This window comes from Moschus berezovskii, chromosome 16 (genome assembly GCF_049115385.1).
Source record: "Moschus berezovskii isolate FMDL1 chromosome 16, NW_MosBer_1.0, whole genome shotgun sequence".
NCBI classification, from domain to species: domain Eukaryota; kingdom Metazoa; phylum Chordata; class Mammalia; order Artiodactyla; family Moschidae; genus Moschus; species Moschus berezovskii.
Window position 1 is genome coordinate 49,567,084 of NC_142475.1, and position 22,619 is coordinate 49,589,702.

The 22,619-nt window shown below is 40.1% G+C and overlaps 1 protein-coding gene across 2 annotated transcripts in view; it reads right to left on the reverse strand.

Moving 5' to 3' along the window:
* C16H8orf34 (chromosome 16 C8orf34 homolog) overlaps positions 1-22,619 on the reverse strand; it is a 372,567-nt gene that overhangs the window by 284,713 nt on the left and 65,235 nt on the right. For both annotated transcript variants that reach the window (XM_055432500.2, XM_088844611.1), the window contains exons 2-3: positions 15,530-15,677; positions 4-135 (exon numbers count right to left, since the gene is read on the reverse strand). In XM_055432500.2, the coding sequence (XP_055288475.2) occupies positions 4-135; positions 15,530-15,677 (280 nt within the window). The remainder of the gene's footprint in view (positions 1-3; positions 136-15,529; positions 15,678-22,619) is intronic.

A 22,619-nucleotide genomic window follows, 5' to 3' on the forward strand; every position in this document is an offset into this window, starting at 1 on the left:
TACATGATTTTGATTCTGGAGACGGTGGATAAATATTAGACACAGCAAGGTCACTTTTTGACTTTTTAGGCTTCTTTGCATTTAACTTCCAGGGTTTATCATAGTTTCTGAAATCTCTTCTTGTTCCTTTATGTTCTGTCAAACAAACAAACAAAAAACACAATAAAAGCAATCAGTGATTTCATGATTGATCAAAATTTAAATCCATGAAGGAATTATAAGTAGTCAAGTGGGCCTTAGAGAGCATCACTACGAACAAATCTAGTGGAGGTGATGGAATCCCAGTTGAACTATTTCAAATCCTGAAATATGATGCTGTGAAAGTGCTACACTCAATATGCCAGCAAATTTGGAAAACGCAGCAATGGCCACAGGACTGGAAAATGTCAGTCTTCATTCCAATCCCAAAGAAAGGCAATGCCAAAGAATGCTCAAACTACCGCACAATTGCACTCATCTCACACGTTAGTAAAGTCATGCTCAAAATTCTCCAAGCCAGGCTTCAGCAATATGTGAACCATGAACTCCCAGATGTTCAAGCAGGTTTTAGAAAAGGCAGAGGAACCAGAGATCAAATTGCCATCATCCGCTGGATCATGGAGAAAGCAAGAGAGTTCCAGAAAAACATCTATTTCTGCTTCATTGACTATGCCAAAGCCTTTGACTGTGTGGATCACAATAAACAGTGGAACATTCTGAAAGAGATGGGAATCCCAGACCACCTGACCTGCCTCTTGAGAAACCTGTATGCAGGTCAGGAAGCAACTGTTAGAACTGGACATGGAACAACAGACTGGTTCCAAATAGGAAAAGGAGTACGTCAAGGTTGTATATTGTCACCCTGCTTATTTAACTTATATGCAGAGTACATCATGAGGAACGCTGGGCTGGAAGAAGCACAAGCTGGAATCAAGATTGCCAGGAGAAATATCAATAACCTCAGATATGTAGATGACACCACCCTTATGGCAGAAAGTGAAGAGGAACTCAAAGGCCTCTTGATGAAAGTGAAAGAGGAGAGTGAAAAGGTTGGCTTGAATCTCAACATTCAGAAAACGAAGATCATGGCATCTGGTCCCATCACTTCATGGGAAATAGATGGGGAAACAGTGGAAACAGTGTCAGACTTTATTTTTTTGGGCTCCAAAATTACTGCAGATGCTGATTGCAGCCAGGAAATTAAAAGACACTTACTCCTTGGAATGAAAGTTATGACCAACCTAGATAGCATATTAAAAAGCAGAGACATTACTTTGCCAACCAAGGTCTGTCTAGTCAAGGCTATGGTTTTTCCCGTGGTCATGTATGGATGTGAGAGTTGGACTGTGAAGAAAGCTGATCTCCAAATAATTGATGCTTTTGAACTGTGGTGTTGGAGAAGACTCTTGAGAGTCCCTTGGACTGCAAGGAGATCCAACCAGTCTATTCTAAAGGAGATCAACCCTGGGTGTTCATTGGAAGGATTGTTGCTAAAGCTGAAACTCCAATACTTTGGCCACCTCATACGACGAGTTGACTCACTGGAAAAGAGTCTGATGCTGGGAGGGATTGGAGGTGGGAGGAGACGGGGATGACCGAGAATGAGATGGCTAGATGGCATCACCGACTCGATGGACATGAGTTTGCGTGAACTCCGGGAGTTGGTGATGGACAGGGAGGCCTGGCGTGCTGTGGTTCATGGGGTTGCAAAGAGTCAGACACGACTGAGCAACTGAACTGAACTGAACTGAACTGAGTCCCTGAAGAGGGCCTGAATAGCCAAGTCCCAGGCTTAAACAACATTTCAAATTTTACAAGACAAAACATTGTACAGGAGGCAGTGATAAAGACCATCCCCAAGAAAAAGAAATGCAAAAAGGCAAAACGGTTGTCTGAGGAGGCCTTAAAATTAGCTGAGAAAAGAAGAGAAGCTAAAGACCAAGGAGAAAAGGAAAGATATACCCTTTTGAAAGCAGAGTTCCAAAGAAAAGCAAGGAGAGATAAAAAAGCCTTCCTCTGTTAGACTTGTGCCGTCCTAATGTCCTTAAACCATGGCAACAGTCTGCTTCTAAACTGGAAAATTAAAAACAATAGCTGGAAATCAGAGTCAGGGCTATGGGAAATCCAAGATGGCTGCTTGGCTTTTCCCAGCTCCCTGACAAATCTCATTTTTTATTTGATGGGTTAAAGCCTCCCTGGCTACAGGGCCCCCATAATGAAAAATCACGGAATATTAAGTTTTGTAAATTGTTAAATTAAGTTTCTGCTGCTGCTGCTAAGTCACTTCAGTCGTGTCCGACTCTGTGTGACCCCATAGACGGAAGCCCACCAAGGCTCCCCTGTCCCTGGGATTCTCCAGGCAAGAACACTGGAGTGGGTTGCCATTTCCTTCTCCAATGTGTGAAAGTGGAAAGTGAAAAGTGAAAGTGAAGTCGCTCAGTCGTGTCCGACCCTTAGCGACCCCACGGACTGCAGCCTACCAGGCTCCTCCATCCATGGGATTTTCTAGGCAATATTACTGGAGTGGCTTGCCATTGCCTTCTCTGAAATTAAGTTTCTAGTTTTGTTAATGTCTCCTGGTGGGCTGCCGTCTATGGGGTCGCACAGAGTCGGACATAACTTAAGTGACTTAGCAGCAGCAGCAGCAGCAGTGTTTACTAAGACTCACTGCTGAGACAGTTCCTTGTTACGTGATACTGCTAAAAGATTTAATTAAGTTATTAAAAAGGGCACTCTAGGTTAGTTTCTAAGGCTTATCTCAGTAACCAATCTTCAGATAAAGGTCGGATGCTCCATAATGTACAACCAGGAGATTAACACCAGACTATAATCATTTAACGAATGAAGTCAGGTGACTTGGGGTGTACCAGGCTTTATCTAATGAAAGTTCTTGACTTATAATTCTTATTTTACTAATAACTGTCAGACTTTATTTTTGGGGGCTCCAAAATCACTGCAGATGCTGATTGCAGCCATGAAATTAAAAGACGCTTGCTCCTTGGAAGGAAAGTTATGACCAACCTTGATAGTATATTAAAAAGCAGAGACATTACTTTGCCAACCAAGGTCCGTCTAGTCAAGGCAATGGTTTTTCCCGTGGTCATGTATGGATGTGAGAGTTGGACTGTGAAGAAAGCTGATCTCCGAAAAATCGATGCTTTTGAACTGTGGTGTTGGAGAAGACTCTTGAGAGTCCCTTATACTGCAAGGAGATCCAACCAGTCCATTCTAAAGGAGATCAATCCTGGGTATTCATTGGAAGGACTGATGCTAAAGCTGAAACTGCAATACTTTGGCCACCTCATGCGACGAGTTGACTCACTGGAAAAGACTCTGATGCTGGGAAAGGTTGGGGGCGGGAGGAGAAGGGGACGACGGAGAATGAGATGGCTGGATGGCATCACCGACTCTGTGGACATGAGTTTGAGTGAACTCCGGGAGTTGGTGATGGACAGGGAGGCCTGGCGTGCTGTGATTCATGGGGTCGCGGAGAGTCGGACACGACTGAGCGACTGAACTGAACTGAACTGAACTGAATGGCTATATTATTTTCTATTTCACTTGTTTCACTGAGCCTGTGATATAATCCTGAACTGACAGTTCCATATAGGATCAATAATTGTAATAATGTGACTCTGGGTATGGGAAAAAGCAACAAGAGGAAATATTTTCCTGGACCAGGAGGCTAGTAAGACAGTGGTCCAGAGACTTTTGCTACTTGCAAGGCCTGGTCCAATTTTAGCACACTGAGTGGCCCATCACTTCCCTACACCTGGGAATGATCCTTCCCAGCACTGCGGGACACAATGGCCATGAAATGGTGTCACATGGTCAGATATGTGGCTATGAAGGGACCCTGCTGACTGGAAGTTGGTACTTGCCAGCTGCCTCTACAAAGATTACATCATGACCATTTCAAGCAGCTGACCTTCAACACCCCCTGAAAGAAGTTCAGGGTGAAAATCAGGAATGAGGCATTCTGAGCTCTGAAAAACAAAAACTGGCAGAACAGGCCTTCAGATAGTTAGATCTTTTCAGAAAAAGGTTTTATGAGTTCCAATTCTTGCATCTTCTCATACCTAGAAAAACACTGACAACATTAATGGTGAAATCTGCTTTGGCTATTAAAAAAAAATTTTTTTTTTTTTACAATTAAAAGTCAAAATAGAGTAGCTATGGTTCAGACATCCTGGGAAATAACTATTTCCCAGATATCCTGAAAAATGATATTACGGGTGTGATTTTAGATTAGACGCTGTGACCTAATGTAGAACTTAATGCTCCTGTAATGCATTTTTGCTTCTGTACTTTGCTTGCTGCTCATAAAACCAAAGTTACTCCATTTTAAGATATGGTTGTTTTTAAGTAAAGATTCCTAAAATTGTTTTTAAAAAAGAAAAGAAAAGCCTTCCTCAGTGTTCCATGCAAAGAACTAGAGGAAAACAATAGAATGGGAAAGACTAGGGATCTCTTCAAGAAAACCAGAGATACCAAGGGAATATTTCATGTAAAGATGGACAGAATAAAGGACAGAAATTGTATGGACCTAACAAAGCAGAAAATACTAAGAAGAGGTGGCAAGAATACACAGAAGAACTATACAAAAAGATCTTCATGACCCAGATAATCACGATGGCATGATCATTCACCTAGAGCCAGACATCCTGGAATGCAAAGTCAAGGGGGCCTTAGGAAGTATCACTATGAACAAAGCTAGTGGAGGTGATGGAATCCCAGTTAAGCTGTTTCAAATCCTAAAAGATGATGCTGTGGAAGTACTGCACTCAATATGCCAGCAAATTTGGAAAACTCAGCAGTGGCCACAGAACTAGAAAAGGTCAGATTTCCTTCCAATCCCAAAGAGAGGTAATGCTAAAGAATGCTCAAACTACCGAACAATTGCTCTCATCTCAAATGCTAGCAAACTAATGCTCAAAAATCTCCAAGCCAGGCTTCAACAGTACATGAATTGTGAATTTCCAGATGTTCAAGCTCAATTTAGAAAAGTCAGAGAAACCAAAGATCAAATTGCCAACATCTGCTGGATCACAGAAAAAGCAAGATAGTTCCAGAAAAATATCTAATACTCTTTTATTGACTATGCCAAAGTCTTTGACTATGTGGATCACAACAAACTGTGGAAAACCCTTCAAGAGATGGGAATAACAGACCACCTTACTTGCTTCCTGAGAAATTTGTATGCAGGTCAAGAAGCAACAGTTAGAACTGGACATGGGACAATGGACTAGATCCAAATTGGGAAAGTCAAGGCTGTATATTGTCACCCTGCTTATTTAACTTATATGCAGAGTACATGGTGCGAAATGCCAGACTGGATGAAGTACAAGCTGGAAAAAAGATTGTGGGGAAAAATATCAATAACCTCAGATATGCAGATGACTCCACACTTAAGGCAGAAAGTGAAGAGGAACTAAAGAGCCTCTTGATGAAGTTCAAAGAGGAGAGTGAAAAACTGGCTTAAAACTCAACATTCAAAAAACAAAGATCATGGCATCCGGTCTCATCACTTCATGGCAAAAAGAAGGGGAACCAATGGAAACAGTGAGAGACTCTACTTTCTCGGGCTCCAAAATCACTGCAGATGGTGACTGCAGCCATGAAATTAAAAGATCCTTGCTCCTTGGAAGAAAGTTATGACCAACCTAGATAACATAATAAAAAGCAGGCACATTACTTTGCCAACAAAGGTCCATCTAGTCAAGGCTATGGTTTTTCCAGTAGTCAAGTATGAATGTGAGAGCTGGACTATAAAGAAAGCTGAGTGCTGAAGAATTGATTCTTTTGAACTGTGGTGTTGGAGATGATTCTTGAGAGTCCCTTGGACTGCAAGGAGATCAGACCAATCAATCCTGAAGGAAATCAGTCCTGAATATTTATTGGAAAGACTGGTGTTGAAGCTGAAAGTCCAAAACTTTGGCCACCTGATGTGAAGAGCTGACTCATTGGAAAAGACCATGATTCTGGGAAAGATTGAAAACAGGAGGAGTAGGGGACCACAGAGGATGAGATGGTTGGATGGCATCACCGACTTGATGGACATGAGTTTGAGTAAGCTCCGGGAGTTGGTGTTGGACAGGGAAGCCTGGCGTGCAGCAGTTTATGGGGTTGCAAAGGGTTTGGGCAGACTCCAGGAGTTGGTGTTGGACAGGGAGGCCTAGCATGCTGCGGTTCATGGGGTCGCAAAGAGTCGGACACAACTGAGTGACTGTACTGAACTAAACTGAGGCTTGCAATTTGGTTACACATTGATGATGATATCAGTTTGCGTCCATCCTGGGTTTATAAGGGTGAACCGTGAACTGTAATATTTGAAGTCTCACACACAGAGCTGATGCACTGCCCAGGACCTTTTCCCAATTGGAACTCCAGACTGCTGTCACATGGGACTTCTCCACATTGTTTAAGTCTGAATCTCAGCAAGTCCAATTTGGTTATGTATCTTCTGCTCTATTTCTCTTCTTTTAATGTTAGTATATGAAAGTAAGCTAAATACTTCTCTAATAAATATTTTTATTACTTATTTGTGTATAACAAGTGGCTTATTTTGTTAACAAATCCTTTGACCCTGAGACGAGAGTGAAAACTTTCAGCAAAACAGTATTACTCATTTTTTCCACTGTACTGTTCAAGAAAGAGTAGTTCAATCACCTTTACTGAAAGCTACAGTTCCCCTTAAAAGGTGGCCAGTATCATACCAACTTTCAAATGAAATGATCTTTCCAGGAGTTCATTCCTCTTGACATCTTTTCAACCCATATTTTAGAAAGACTCTATTGTAGAGCATTTTCTTCTTTTATTCTCAGGGCATCATATTCTCCTTATCCCCATCAGTTCAGTTCAGTTGAGTTAAGTAGCGCAGTCGTGTCCGACTCTTTGCGACCCCATGAATCACAGCACACCAGGCTTCCCTGTCCATCACCACTCCCAGAATTCACTCAAACTCATGTCCATCTAGTCGGTGATGCCATCTAGCCATCTCATTCTCTGTTGTCCCCTTCTCCTTCTGCCCCCAATTAGTCCCAGCATCAGAGTCTTCACCATGAATAAACTCGTTGCATGAGGAGGCCAAAGTATTGGAGTTTCAGCTTTAGCATCAGTCATGCAATGAACACCCAGGATTGATCTCCTCTAGAATGGACTGGTTGGATCTCCCTGCAGTCCAAGGGACTCTCAGGAATCTTTCTCCAGCGGCACAGTTCAAAAGCATCAGTTCTTTGGTGATCAGCTTTCTTCACAGTCCAACTCTCACATCCATACATGACCACGGGAAAAACCATAGCCTTAACTAGATGGACCTTGGTTGGCAAAGTAATGTCTCTGCTTTTTAATATGCTATCTAGGTTGGTCATAACTTTCCTACCAAGGAGTAAGCGTCTTTTAATTTCCTGGCTGCAATCAGCATCCGCAGTGATTTTGGAGCCAAAAAAATAAAGTCTGACACTGTTTCCACTGTTTCCCCATCTATTTCCCATGAAGTGATGGGACCAGATGCCATGATCTTCGTTTTCTGAATGTTGAGCTTCAAGCCAAATTTTCACTCAAGAGGTTTTTGAGTTCCTCATCAATTTTTGCCATGAGGGTGGTGTCATCTGCATATCTGAGGTTATTGATATTTCTCCTAGCAATCTTTATTCCAGCTTGTGCTTCTTCCAGCCCAGCATTCCTCATGATGTACTCTGCATATAAGTTAAATAAGCAGGGTGACAATATACAACCTTGACGTACTCATTTACCTATTTGGAACCAGTCTGTTGTTCCATGTCCAGTTCTAACTGTTGCTTCCTGACCTGCATACAGGTTTCTCAAGAGGCAGGTCAGGTGGTCATAGCAAACACCCCCTTACAACAACACAAGAGAAGACTCTACACATGGACATCACCAGATGGTCAACACCGAAATCAGATTGATTATATTCTTTGCAGCCAAAGATGGAGAAGCTCTATACAGATAGCAAAAACAAGACCAGGAGCTGACTGTGGCCCAGATCATGAACTCCTTATTGCCAAATTGAGACTTAAAGTGAAGAAAGTAGGGAAAACCACTAGACCATTCAGAGATGACCTCAATCAAATCCCTTATGATTATACAGTGGAAGTGAGAAAGAGATTTAAGGGACTAGATCTGATAGAGTGCCTGATGTACTCTGGACGGAGGTTGGTGACATTGTACAGGAGACAGGGACCAAGACCATCCCCATGGAAAAGAAATGCAAAAAAGCAAAATGGCTGTCTGAGGAGGCCTTACAAATAGCTGTGAAAAGAAGAGAAGCCACAAGCAAAGGAGAAAAGGAAAGATATAAGCATCTGAATGCAGAGATCCAAAGAATAGCAAGGAGAGATAAGAAAGCCTTCCTCAGAAATCAATGCAAAGAAATAGAAGAAAACAACAGAATAGGAAAAACAAGAGATCTCTTCAAGAAAATTAGAGATACCAAGGGAACATTTCATGCAAAGATGGGCTCGATAAAGGACAGAAATGGTATGGACCTAACAGAAGCAGAAGATATTAAGAAGACGTGGCAAGAATACACAGAAGAACTGTACAAAAAAGATCTTCACGACCAAGATAGTCATGATAAAGTGATCACTGACCTAGAGCCAGACATCTAAGAATGTGAAGTCAAGTGGGCCTTAGAAAGCATCACTACGAACAAAGCTAGTGGAGGTGATGGAATTCCAGTTGAGCTATTTCAAATCTTGAAAGATGATGCTGTGAAAGTGCTACACTCAATATGCCAGCAAATTTGGAAAACTCAGCAGTGGCCACAGGACTGGAAAAGGTCAGTCTTCATTCCAATCCCAAAGAAAGGGAATGAAAAAGAATGCTCAAACTACCGCACAATTGCACTCATCTCACACGTTAGTAAAGTCATGCTCAAAATTCTCCAAGCCAGGCTTCAGCAATATGTGAACCGTGAACTTCCAGATGTTCAAGCAGGTTTTAGAAAAGGCAGAGGAACCAGAGATCAAATTGCCAACATAGGCTGGATCATGGAGAAAGCAAGAGAGTTCCAGAAAAACATCTATTTCTGCTTCATTGACTATGCCAAAGCCTTTGACTGTGTGGATCTCAATAAACTGTGGAAAATTCTTCTGAAAGAGATGGGAATCCCAGACCACCTGACCTGCCTCTTGAGAAACCTGTATGCAGGTCAGGAAGCAACAGTTAGAACTGGGTATGGAACAACAGACTGGTTCCTTATCCCCATATACCTACCTAACCACACCTTCTTTGTCCCATTCATTGCTTCTTTATCTTCTATATGACATTCCTTAACTCCCTTCTACCTTCTTGTTTAACTTTCAATATTTTCAATTCATCCTAGCTATGCATGATTCATAAATCTTTCTCTGGCTTCCCACTTATAAACACCAAGTAGACATCATGAAATATTATAGAGATTCTTCTAATTCTCAAGTTAGGTTTGTACTTAATGAGTTCTTATCCAGTTTTTCTACTGCAAACATCCCATTAAATACCAAAAGAGGTATAAATATCTAAAATACTAGTAACAGAAATATTGGTCTATGAACAGAAGTTCTGGTCTGCATTCTGCCATAGACAGAATTAAGACAAAAGATAGACATATCAGAAATAGACTGAAAAATATCTAGACATTCACAATGCTTGCCCCTACCTCAGATTCAGCTCCTGACATTGTTCATAGTCTATCAGAATTCAGCCTAGGAGCATAGTTTCTTCTAACGCAACACAGCTAAAGGAATTAAGAATCATGGACACAAAACACAGTATCTCATGATACAAAGAAAAACTAAAAGCAGCCATAGAAGAATAATACACTGGATTTTGCAGCTTTTTAAATTCTCCACTATTGGAAAAGAGAAAAAAATCCATATTAATTTAAATATCTTAGCAATGATACTGTTCTTATTTAATGTGTTGAAAAGAGATGTGAGACAGAGTCACTTGTCAGTTTCTCAAAGACCTATAGGATTTGACAGACAAGAGAAATAGGAGCTGCCATGATTTCACCTGTCTCCCCCAAATTTTTGAAAACTATCTAAATAGTTCTAAGCTATATAGTAAGGGAACAAAAAAGAATAGAACACCTACACTATTTATTGACAAACCTAAGACTAGATGGACTTCTCCCATGGCTCAGCAGTAAAGATCCTTCTGCCTGCCAATGTAGGAGAGCTTCGATCCCTGTTTTGGGAAGATCCCCTGGCAATTCACTGCAGTATTCTTGCCTGGGAAATCTGATGGACAGAGGAGCCTGGAGGCCTGCAGTCCATGGGGTCACAAAAGAATAGGATGTGACTTAGCAACTAAACAAACAAAACTAATTCGAACATTCTTCACTTAAATTCAAATAAACAAAATAAGTATTTTAACAAAGAAGATTCAATATAAAAAGGAAGAATACATCACTCAAGATACAGAAGAAATTCATAGTTTGAGGGAAGATTTACTATGAAAAAACCTTTAAATTTTAGAATATGGCTATTTTATCTTCTTAATACAAATAAAATAGACTCTGTGAAGCAAAAAGAAATGAGAAAAGAGGTAAAACTGTAAAACTATAATTTCTAAGAGAAATGAAAGAAGATAAAGAATACTGACAGGAAATTAAAATGCAATATGTACCAACATTTAAATTTGTATACAAAGCCAGAAAGAGAAAAGTAATACTGTAGAAAATTGAATCAGTGACAGGGAGAACACACTTGACAAACATCCCTAGAAGTTATCAATAAAGTAAAGAAAACAATTTACACATAGCTGATTTTTCTGAAGAAATCAAAATAAATATAATAGAAGCATTAACTACACAAGAAGACAACTGTTCTAGGATAAAGATGCAGGTTTGCTAATTGAAAGGATTCACTGGATAAAATGAAAAATAAGAAAAGAGGTAAACATCCAGATGTTTTCCCAGTAAAACTTTTGAATATCAGAAATAAAGAGAAAAAAAAAAAACAAATCCCATAAGTGTTTAATAATAGAGCATCTAAGAATAAGTAACAATAAGGTTGCTTTCAACTTTCTCCTAGACATTAAAAGACAAACTTCTGAGAACATGTTAAGTCCCCAAGATGCTAGATAAATTTAAACACAAAAAGCGAGCACCTTCAGATAGTTTCAAAAAGTATTAACCTAAATAATTTGAATATTGAGATCTTTTCTAACTAATTATAACAAGCACCAAAAGAAATAATTCAAAATAACAATTAAAAGTTTAAACTGGCACTATTTACTGTCACCTGAATTATCACCTCTTCTGCTAATACTTGTATCCAAGAATTAGTCTCTGCTTTCCTTCTCCCTCCTGCCATATCCTCCCCTCTAAAATCTTTCCTCTTAACCTTCTGGGGCATACATTCCATGGTAAGCAACAGTCCTCTGGCTTCAAATCCTCTCCTTCAAGAGAAGAGCCACATCATTCTTTCCACAAGAGTGCTCCCTCCTCTGCAGTTTCTTGGAATGAAAGGTGTCCATCCCCTCCTCACGTGTCACCTGCCATAGCCTGGGGTTTTCTGGTCCATTCATGGTGTTTTTTTGTTTTGCTTTGTTTGTTTGTTTTGGAGTGTAATTGCTTTACAATGCTGTGTTACTTTCTGCTGTCCAATGAAGAGAATCAGCTATGTGTATACATGTATCCCCTCCCTCTTGGACCTACCTCCCACCTTCATCCCCCATCCCACTCTCAAGTCATCTCAGACCACCAAGCTGAGCTCCCTGTGCTACACAGCAGCTTTCCACTAGCTCTCTATTTTATACATGGTAGTGTATACATGTCAATCCTAATCTCCCAATTCATCCCACCCTCCCCTTCCCTACTGTGTCCACAAGTCCATTATCTATACCTGCATGTCTATTCCTGCCCTGGAAATAGGTTCATCTGTACCATTTTTCTAGATTCCACATATATAGCAGCTAGGACAAGGAAACAACCTAAATGTCCAACGACAGAAGAATGGATAAAGATGTGGTACATACACACGATGGAATATTCAGTTCAGTTCAGTCACTCAGTCGTGTCTGACTCTTTGCGATGGAATATTACTCAGCCATAAAAAGGAACGAAACTGGGTCATTTGTAGAGATGTGGGTAGACCTACAGTCTGTCACACAGAGTGAAGTAAGTCAGAAAGAGAAAAACAAATGTGGTCCATCCAGGTTGAGCTGAAAGTTTCTCCTCTCCTGTGGTAAGTGCTGTGTGTCTATACTGCTCACCACTCTTCATCACCCCATCTTTCTGCTCCTGATTACTCTTGCAGCCCTACTCAAGACACTGGCACAGTTACCCTTCAACAACCAGAATGAAACCCTGGTGACCTCTTAATTTCTTAAACAAGCCATGTATTGAGTCTCACACTTCACTGTCCTCTCAAACCCTAAAGAACTTCACTTCCCTGAACTTCAGAGCCCACAAACTCAGGCCACCCACAAGACTTTCTCATCATCTGGAATCATTTCCCCTCACAAGTCTTGGTCCCAAACATCACAATTTCCCTGGTCTTCTCGATCTTTCATATTTCACCATACCTCCCCTTACATTGGCCTCTTAAAGATTCTTAGTTCTCTGATCTGCTTTTTATGTCTAGACAGTTTCCTTGTTCCCTCCCTCTTACACGGGGCCACATGCTTTGATCACTTGTACAATTTACCGACAGACATCCTCAACGCCTTCATAAAACGGTCCGTCCGCCCTTCATCCTCACTGCTGTACATCCACAGTTCTCATCAGTCTCTCAAACTGCTTTTCTCCCCTTCCTCCTAGCACTTCTGGGCACTGTGGGGGGAAAACCACAATCCTGCCCATAATTTCCATGATTATTACTTCATGTCTTGAATTTTAGATAAGCCCCTGGACTGCTTCAGTCTTTTTTATTTTCCTTTGCCAAGTCTCTTTTTATTCCCCCAGGGGGACTTCACAATCATTATCATTCACTTCAATTTCCCCAATTTATTACCCAAAACTCAAACAATTTCACTTATTAAAAAACTGGCAAAACACAGATGAAAGATATCATCTCACACTTGCCTTATCCCAGTCCAGCTCCTACTCTAAATTTAAGCACAACTTCTTCCATTCTCGTAATTTTAATGTGCACAATGCTGAATGCTATTCCTGAAACTTCTGTCTTAACCCATCTAGAGTTTTAGACTCATATCCAACAGCCTGCTGGAATTACCTACTAAGATGCCCCAAGAAATTCAAGTTCATCCAAAGAAGCTGGATGAATTTTAGTCCTGTGTTCCCCTCTTTATTTTGTTGTTGTTCAGTCACTCAGTCGTGTCCAACTCTTTGTTGGACGTGAACAGCAGCACACCAGGCTTCCCTGTCCTTCACTACCTCCATTCACGATCTTCACTATATACATTGTATTATAAGATTCCATCTTAGTAAACCTTACTCTAAGAAATTCTCTTCCTTATTACAGAAATAAGCCTGCTACATTTTAAATGGACAACCAACAAGGACCTACTGTATAGTGTACAGAACTCTGCTGAACGTTATGCGGCAGTCTAATGAGGGGGAGGATGGGGGTTTGGGGAGAATGGATCCATGTATATGTATGGCTAAGTCCCTTCACTATTGGCCTGAAATTATCACAACATTGCTAACTGGCTATACTCCAATACAAAATCAAAAGTTCAAAAATAAATAAATGTAAGAAGGCTGAGTGCTGAAGAATTGATGCTTCTGAACCGTGGTGCTGGAGAAGACTCTTGAGAGTCCCTTGGACAGCAAAGAGATCAAACCAGTCAATCCTAAAAGAAAGTCAACCCTGAAGTCATCAGAAGGACTGATGCCAAAGCTGAAGCACCAATACTTTGGTCACCTGATGTGAAGAGCCAACTCACTGGAAAAGGTCCAGTTGCTGGGAAAAATTAAAGGCAAAAGGAAGAGCAGATGACAGAATGAGATGGTTAGACAGCATCACCGACTCAATGAACATGAATCTGAGCAAACTCTGGAAGATAGCGAAGGACAGGGACGCCTGGCATGCTGCAGTCCATGGGGTTCCAAAGATTTGGATACAACTTAGCAACTTAGCAAACTGAGCTTGCTTAGCAACTGAACAACAACAACAACAAATTCTCTCTCAGGAAACAAAAAGAAATAAGCTGCCACAATGCAAGAGCTATGTGGCAAAGAACTGTGGGTTGTACCTATTTGTTCAGAGCAGCTGCTGACTGAGACCCAGCAAGAAAACGGGGACTTCAGTCATATAGTTGCAAGGAAACTAATTCTGCCAACAACCTGAATGAATTCGGATGCAGATTCTTTCTTATTCCAGCCTCCGGATGAAGATACAACCTGGCCAACATCCTCATCTGTAGCTTTGTGTGATGAAACAGAAGATCTGCTTAAACCCTCCACAGACTTTTGACTTGTGGTAAATGGGAGGTATTAAATGTGTGTTGATTAATGCTATAGAAATTAATACACTATTGTCTCTCCAGACATGATAACTTAGAAATATGGGTTCCTATGAGTTTTAATGGGCTCATGGATGTTTATCTGGTCCACCTTCATAAGAATGGATTCCTCTTTGCACCTTCAAACCAGAGCCTATGCCTAATACTCACCTTGCTAAGAATCTAACCCTAAGAAAGTGACCAAGAAAACCAAGAGTTCCCTCTTATTATACCAAAAGCTCATATTCTGGTTTCCTGTATGAAGCAGAGAACTTCTGTATAGATAACTAACACCAGAGTTATCTACATTCTGCAGAGAATACCCTATCCCCTATCCACTTAAAGCACCAACGTGAGAATACAGCCAAAGAGAACCAAAATCCTTTCATGGGATCCCAGAGGGCATGAAGAGAAGAGAAGCAATGGTGCTATCCCTAGAAAGCATTTGGAATCCAGTCAGTCAGATATCATGGGAGTCAAGTGAGGAGTTAGCTACTCAAGCCACAGGTTTGGGGGTGGGATTTGGGTTCAGAAGTAAACACCAAACAGACCAGTGTGTAAAAGAAATAAGCTATCAGACACACATTTTACAAATAAAAATCAAAGACAAGTCTACCCAATTATCTCGTTAGTGCTTACTGGAGAGGTAAGGCTGGTTCCCCACTGTTTACAGTAAATAAATCAAGTTGAACTTACAACATAAGGTAAAATTAGAACTGAGGGAAAAAGAGAATAATTATCTATTTGGGCTACAGAAAAGGTAACTCTAGAAATGTATTGTTTACCTTTTTGCCCAGAGGAGCTATAAGCACTTAATTCAAATTCCTCATAAAAAAAGAATAACTAAAGTTTAAAATAATTAGTTTGAACTCATAAGAAATGAAAACTTTCCATGCAAATCTGAATCTTACTTCTATTCAAATTAAATACAAAGATTCTCATGTTTGGAAGCCTAATAAATAACAATATATTCAAATTAGAGAATACGTTTTGACAAGTTCTAGCATATGGGTGAATACCAATGAATACATGAAACCCTAGGTAACAATCTAGATTTACTTGTTATAAAAAGAAAGACTTTCATAAATTTTACATTAAGTGTATTAACATTAACTGTAAAATATATCTTTTCATTTACCTAATGCTTCACTTTCTGCCCAGAGAGCTGCAGATCCAGATAAGGTTCGTTGAAGTTGCCCACGGTTTCCTTGTTTTGACTGAAGATGGTCAATGAGAAATGGGATTGGCTGGTCAGGTGTCTCAGTTATTAACTTGGTCATCAATTCCTGAAGGCAGAGTAGAGCATATGTTTACATCTAATAATAACAGCAAACACATACACATCACTTAATCTTACTAGGCATTGCTTTACTTGCTCTATACACAACAACTAATTTAATCCTCACAACAATCTTTTCAGGCAGGTACAAGCTATTGGTCTCATTTTGAGGAAAGTAAATTGTCTACATTACATGGCTAATACATAGCCAAGACATATTTGGAGTTTTAATATTTTATTTGTCCAAAACATACTGGAAGTTTCAGTTCTTTTGAAAAATTACAGTCAAAGAAGTTTCAGATTACTATTTTGAGAGATGCCATTGTACATCAAATTTTCAATAGACCTCATTATATGACTTATATACCAATGTCATTTTTCTTTCTTAACTATACATAAATATCCCGAAATGAAGAAAATGTTGGAATGAAAGAAACCAGTAACAAGTCACAGCTTCACAGAAACCGAAAAATGTTTTAAACTGGTTCTTTAACAGAAGTTTCTTTTTTCAAAAGGTCTGAAAGTTATTCTTTCTTTCCGGCTTTTTTTTTTTTTAACAAGGGAAGCAATGGAGAGTTCCATTTTTAGACCGCTCTAATGATGCTTTAAACTGGGGAGAAGTCTGCCTAAGGGTAATATCTACACATTGCTTTAACCGGTCAGAAATGGCAAGAGCAAGCTCCAACTTGTGGTTAATTAGAATCCCCAGACTGTTCTTTTATCAACAGCTGCCAAGCCAACTGAACATCATTTCAAGCTGTGTAACTGGGATTATGAACCTGCATGCACTACTTTAGATTCTTATTAGTCACATTTTATCTTGTTGGGTTTAGCTCAGAATTCTAGTCTGTCAATTGTCATTTTTAAAGTTCAGATTATGTGAGAAGCAGTGGCTCTAGTGATACAGTGTGTATCAAGTATTAGCGATGCTGATGGAAGGGATACTGGAAATTTCCAACCCCATTGTCTTTTTTGTTGGTGGCCTATTTCGTCTGCCTTGAATGTTCTTTTCTGGGATGTTCAGATGGCTGGCTTGTCATCAGTTCAGTTCAGTCTCTCAGTCATGTCCGACTCTTTGCGATCCACGAACCGCAGCACACCAGGCCTCCCTGTCCATCACCAGCTCCCAGAGTCCACCCAAACCCATGTTCATTAAGTCGGTGATGCCATCCAACAATCTCATCCTCTGTCATCCCCTTCTCCTCCTGCCCTCAATCCTTTCAAGCATCAGGGTCTTTTCAAATGAGTCAGCTCTTCACATCAGGTGGCCAAAGTTTTGGAGTTTCAGCTTCAACATCAGTCCTTCCAATCAACACCCAGGCCTGATCTCCTTAAGGATAGACTGGTTGGATCTCCTTGCAGTCCAAGGGACTCTCAAGAGTCTTCTCCAACACCACAATTCAAAAGCATCAATTCTTCAGCCCTCAGCTTTCTTTATAGTCCAACTCTCACATCCATACATGACTACTGGAAAACCCATAGCCTTGACTAGACGGACCTTTGTTGACAAAGTAATGTCTCTGTTTTTTAATATGCTGCGTAGGTTGGTCAAAACTTTCCTTTCAAGAAGCAAGCGTCTTTTAATTTCATGGCTGCAATCACCACCTGCAGTGATTTTGGAGCCCCCAAAAATAAAGTCAGCCACTGTTTCCAGAGTACATCATGAGAAACACTGGGCTAGAGGAAGCACAAGCTGGAATCAAGATTGCAGGGAGAAATATCAATAATCTCAGATATGCAGATGACACCACCCTTATGGCAGAAAGTGAAGAGGAACTAAAGAGCCTCTTGATGAAAGTGAAAGAGGAGAGTGAAAATGTTGGCTTAAAGCTCAACATTCAGAAAACTAAGATCATGTCATCAGGTCCCATCATTTCATGGCAAATAGATGGGGAAACATTGGAAACAGTGGCTGACTTTATTTTTGTGGGCTCCAAAATCACTGCAGCTGGTGACTGCAGCCATGAAATTAAAAGACGCTTACTCCTTGGAAGGAAAGTTAGGACCAACCTAGATAGCATATTAAAAAAGCAGAGATATTACTTTGCCAACAAAGGTCCATCTAGTCAAGGCTATGGTTTTTCCACATCTCACATGTATGGATGTGAGAGTTGGACTATAAAGAAAGCTGAGGGCTAAAGAATTGATGCTTTTGAACTGTGGTGTTGGAGAAGACTCTTGAGAGTCCCTTGGACTGCAAGGAGATCCAACCAGTCCATCCTAAAGGAGATCAGGTCTGGGTGTTGATTGGAAGGACTATATTGAAGCTGAATCTCCAAAACTTTGGCCACCTCATGCAAAAAGCTGACTCATTTGAAAAGACCCTGATGCTGGCAAAGATGGAGGGCAGGAAGAGCAGGGGATGACAGAGGATGAGATCGTTGGATGGCATCACCGACCCAATGGACATGAGTTTGGGTGGACTCCGGGAGTTGGTGATGGACAGGGAGGCCTGGTGTGCTGCAGTTCATGGGTCACAAAGAGTTGGACATGACTGAGTGACTGAACTGAACTAAACTGTTTCCACTGTTTCCCCATCTACTTGCCATGAAGCAATGGGACCAGATGCCATGATCTTCGTTTTCTGAATGTTGAGATTTAAGCCAACTTTTTCACTCTCCTCTTTCACTTTCATCAAGAGGCCTTTGAGTTCCTCTTCACTTTCTGCCAGAAGGGTGGTGTCATCTGCATATCTGAGGTTATTGCTATTTCTCCCAGCAATCTTGATTCCAGCTTGTGCTTCTTCCAGCCCAGCGTTCCTCATGATGTACTCTACATATACGTTAAATAAGCAGGGTGACAATATACAACCTTGACGTACTCCTTTTCCTATTTGGAGCCAGTCTGTTGTTCCATGTACAGTTCTGACTGTTGCTTCCTGACCTGCATACAGGTTTCTCAAGAGGCAGGTCAGGTGGTCTGGTATTCCCATCTCTTTCAGAATTTTCCACAGTTTACTGTGATCCACACAGTCAAAGGCTTTAGCATAGTCAATGAAGCAGAAATAGATGTTTTTCTGGAACTCTCTTGCTCTCTCCATGATCCAGCGGATGTTGGCAATTTGATCTCTGGTGCCTCTGCCTTTTCTAGAACCAGCATGAACATCGGGAAGTTCACGGTGCACGTGTTGCTGAAGCCTGGCGTGGAGAATTTTGCGCGTTGTCACCGTTCAGTCTCCGAGGACACCTTACAGCGTTTGCCCTAACCGATCTTCACCGTCTCTCACTGCGGCATTCAGCGCTCGCCTGACTCCTCTCACTTCATAACCCTGTTCAGTCTGTGACTGTCTCCCTCCCCGACTGCAGCACCAAGACCCAAGGACCAGCTGATCTGATCGCTGCTCTCTCCTTAGGGCCTAGATCCTACAGGGCTCAGAGCTGGTGTTAAATGAATGAATGAACATTTGGTGTATCGAACCCAGGGGATGACAGAGGATGAGATGGTTGGATGGCATCACCGACTTGCTGGACCTGACGCTGAGTAAGCTCCGGGAGTTGCTGATGGACAGGGAGGCCTGGCGTGCTGCAGTCCATGGGGTCACAAAGAGTTGGACATGACTGAGTGACTGAACTATTAGAACTAAAGTCCCTTATTGTCCTAATAAACAATGAACTGCTACACAAGAAACTGCTGTCATATCTCAAGAGATATTTGTTGACATTTATAACAGTCCAGGAACACATGGATTTGTCTGATTAGAGGCTAAATGGATTTTGTAGATGACAAGATTACAAGTTGATCTCAGAGACATGGATAAAATAGTTCAAGGTATCTCAAAACTGTGCAGACTGAACATAAAGTTAGAACTAAAAAGAGCAAAGCACTTCTACCACAAACACATTGTGAAGCAACATATTTGTCAGACAAATGAATATCACATGTTTTCAGATTCTAAAAAGTAGGGAAGCAATCAGTTGGCACAGGTCTTCTTTACTTCTGTTATTTAAAATTGCAGTTATTACAGCTATAACTTAGGAGGTCATTCCTCTATGTGGTAAAGCAAGGCAGGGTTCAATTAAAACCCAACTACACATCAGTGGAACATAAGTTAAATCATTTTAGGTTTTGCTTCTGTAGAAAAAGTGTCTGTCTACAATATGGGAGACCTGGGTTCGATCCCTGGGTCGGGAAGATTCCCTGGACAAGGAAATGGCAACCCACTCCAGTATTCTTGCCAAGAAAATCCCAAGGACGGAGGAGCCTGGTGCAGGCTACTGTCCATGGCGTCACAAAGAGTGGGACGTGACTGAGCGACTTCACTTTCACTTTCTTTCATACATTATAAAAGCAATGAGAAAATAAAGAGAAAAATAAATAGAAAGACCAACTAGACTACTCTCGTCACAGAAGGCCTTTGCTTTACTCTGATAAAGCAAAATTAGGTCAGATAACAGGACTTGACCTTAAATTCAGAAACTTTCCGTATAACTTTTAAGTTAAAAAAAGAAAAAAGCACAAGATCTTACCAGCCTTTTTTTTTCCTTTTTTTAATTTTCAAGTTAGATGGAAAGTTTCTGGGCTTTTTTTTTTTTTCCTTTTAAAGTAAATTAAAGTGTCCCTATACTGTCTTTATTTTATTTTTTTACATATTTTTTTATTGGAATATAGGGCTTCCCTGGTGGTTCAGCAGTAAAGAACCCACCTGCCAATGCAATAAACACAGGTTCAGTCCTTGGCTGGGAAGATCTCCTGGAGAAGGAAATGGAAACCCACTCCAGTACTATTCTTGCCTGGGAAAGCCCATGGACAAAAGACCCTGGCAGGCTACAGTCCATGGGGTCACAAAGAGTTGGACATGACTCAAGGACTGAGCACACCACATGCTTTGGAATATAATCACTTTACAATGTTGTGTTAGTTTCTGCTGTAGAACAACGCTAATCAGCATACGTATCCATATTTCCCCTCTCTCCTGAGCCTCCCTTCATCCTCCTCCATCCCACCCCTCTAGGTCATCACAGAGCACCGAGCTGAGCTCCCTGTGCTATACAGCAGCTTCCCAAGAGCTATCTGTTTTACCCGTGGTAGTGTATATACGTCAATGCCACTCTCTCAATTCGTCCCCGACTCTTCTCTGCACTTCTATGTCCATAAGTTCATTCTCTACGTTTGCGCCTCTTCTCCTGCCCTGCAAATAGGTTCATCAGTACCATTTTTCTAGATTCCATATATATACGTTAATATATGATATTTGTTTTTCTCTTTCTGATTTACTTCGCTCTGTATGACAGGCTCTAGGTTCATTCACAAAATGACAATGACTGAATTTCGTTCCTTCTGATGACTGAGTAATATTCCATTGTATATATGTGCCACATCTTCTTTACCCATTCATCTGTATTAAAACCTATATGACCCAGATACAGACTGGCTTCTATTTTCCTAACCAAAACCCCCTTAATGATATGTCCAAAAGTGGTGTTAGCGAATATTTTCAAGTTTACTATTTTTTTATGTATGTATATATTATTTTATATATGTATACATTTATTATTACTACTACTATTTCCATTTTATCATATGTTTTGTAGCATATGCTTTGATACAATATGCAAATTGCATCATTTTATTGGACTTATTTTTTCTGATTATTAAAAACAATAAATGTTTTCTTAATACAGTTTATTATAAACTTCAGTCTTTAATCTTGAATATACTATATTGAGACAGCCTCTGAATTGATATGCTTCCTTCTTTGATAATTATAATTCTGTTACCTATTAAAATATATCATTTAAAAAATATAAATATATAGGAAGATAATATTATTTTTAAAATGTTGATCATTTAAAAAATATAAATATATAGGAAGATAATATTATTTTTAAAATGTTGAAAAACAATCTAGAGAACATAAATCATTAAGTAATTACTGAGCATAAATTTGTATTATATATTATGTAAATACATGGAAGTTATGGCTTGTACTATATAGAACATGGTCATAATTTAAAAACTGGAGAATGAATGCTAACTATCAATTAACAGCAGAAATGACTATCTCAAAATGCATTTTAGTTTGAATGTCCACTAGATAAAAGCAAAACCATGAGTAAGTTGGTAGCTCATCACAGTCATTTATTATTAAATAAGTGAACAGTTAAGGCAACAAGTAATCATGACCCAGTATAAATAATTTTAATAATAGATTCATTTCATTTGATGAAAACTATGGAATCTCTTGGTTAAAAAACCAAAAGCACGTGTATACACACAAACATCAAATTTTACATAATGTTCCTGGATATTTACCCACCTAAGGGCTGACACTCTAAGGTTTCAATGATTCTAGGTTAAGAATCTTAGCTCCAGGTCCCACAGCAAACACAGAGCACGGCATTATGCCTAAAACATTACTTATTTACTTAATTACTTACTTGGGAATTAGTTACTTCTACTTCATTTCCTGAGAAAGAAGTCCTAGCCTCAGTAGAAAGTTATCAGGAAATAAATTTAAAACCATTTCCAAAATCTCAGGACTTTCTCATTATACAGTATTTTTTGTTAAATCAATAAACATAAATGATATTACACTCCAGTAATAACGGAAATGTGCATGCAAGCATGCTTAGTCATGTCCAACTCTTTGCAACTCCATGGACTATAACCTGCTAGGTTTCTCTGTCCATGGAACTTTCCAGGCAAGAATACTGGAGCAGGTTGCCATTTCCCCCTCCGGGGGATCTTCCGACCCAGGGATCAAACCTACATTTCATATGTCTCCTGCATTGGCAGGTGGATTCTTTACCACTAGCACCACACACGAAGCCTAATAATGGAGACGATGTCAATCAAATGTATTTTTTACTCAATACCCATAATTATCTTAAATATTAATTGGCATGTGGCACATTACCATCTTCAGGATATTTTAGTTCAAAACTGGCACTAAGATCTGATGACTGAATTAATTTATTCTAAATCTGCATATGTTTCAATTTTCTCTTTT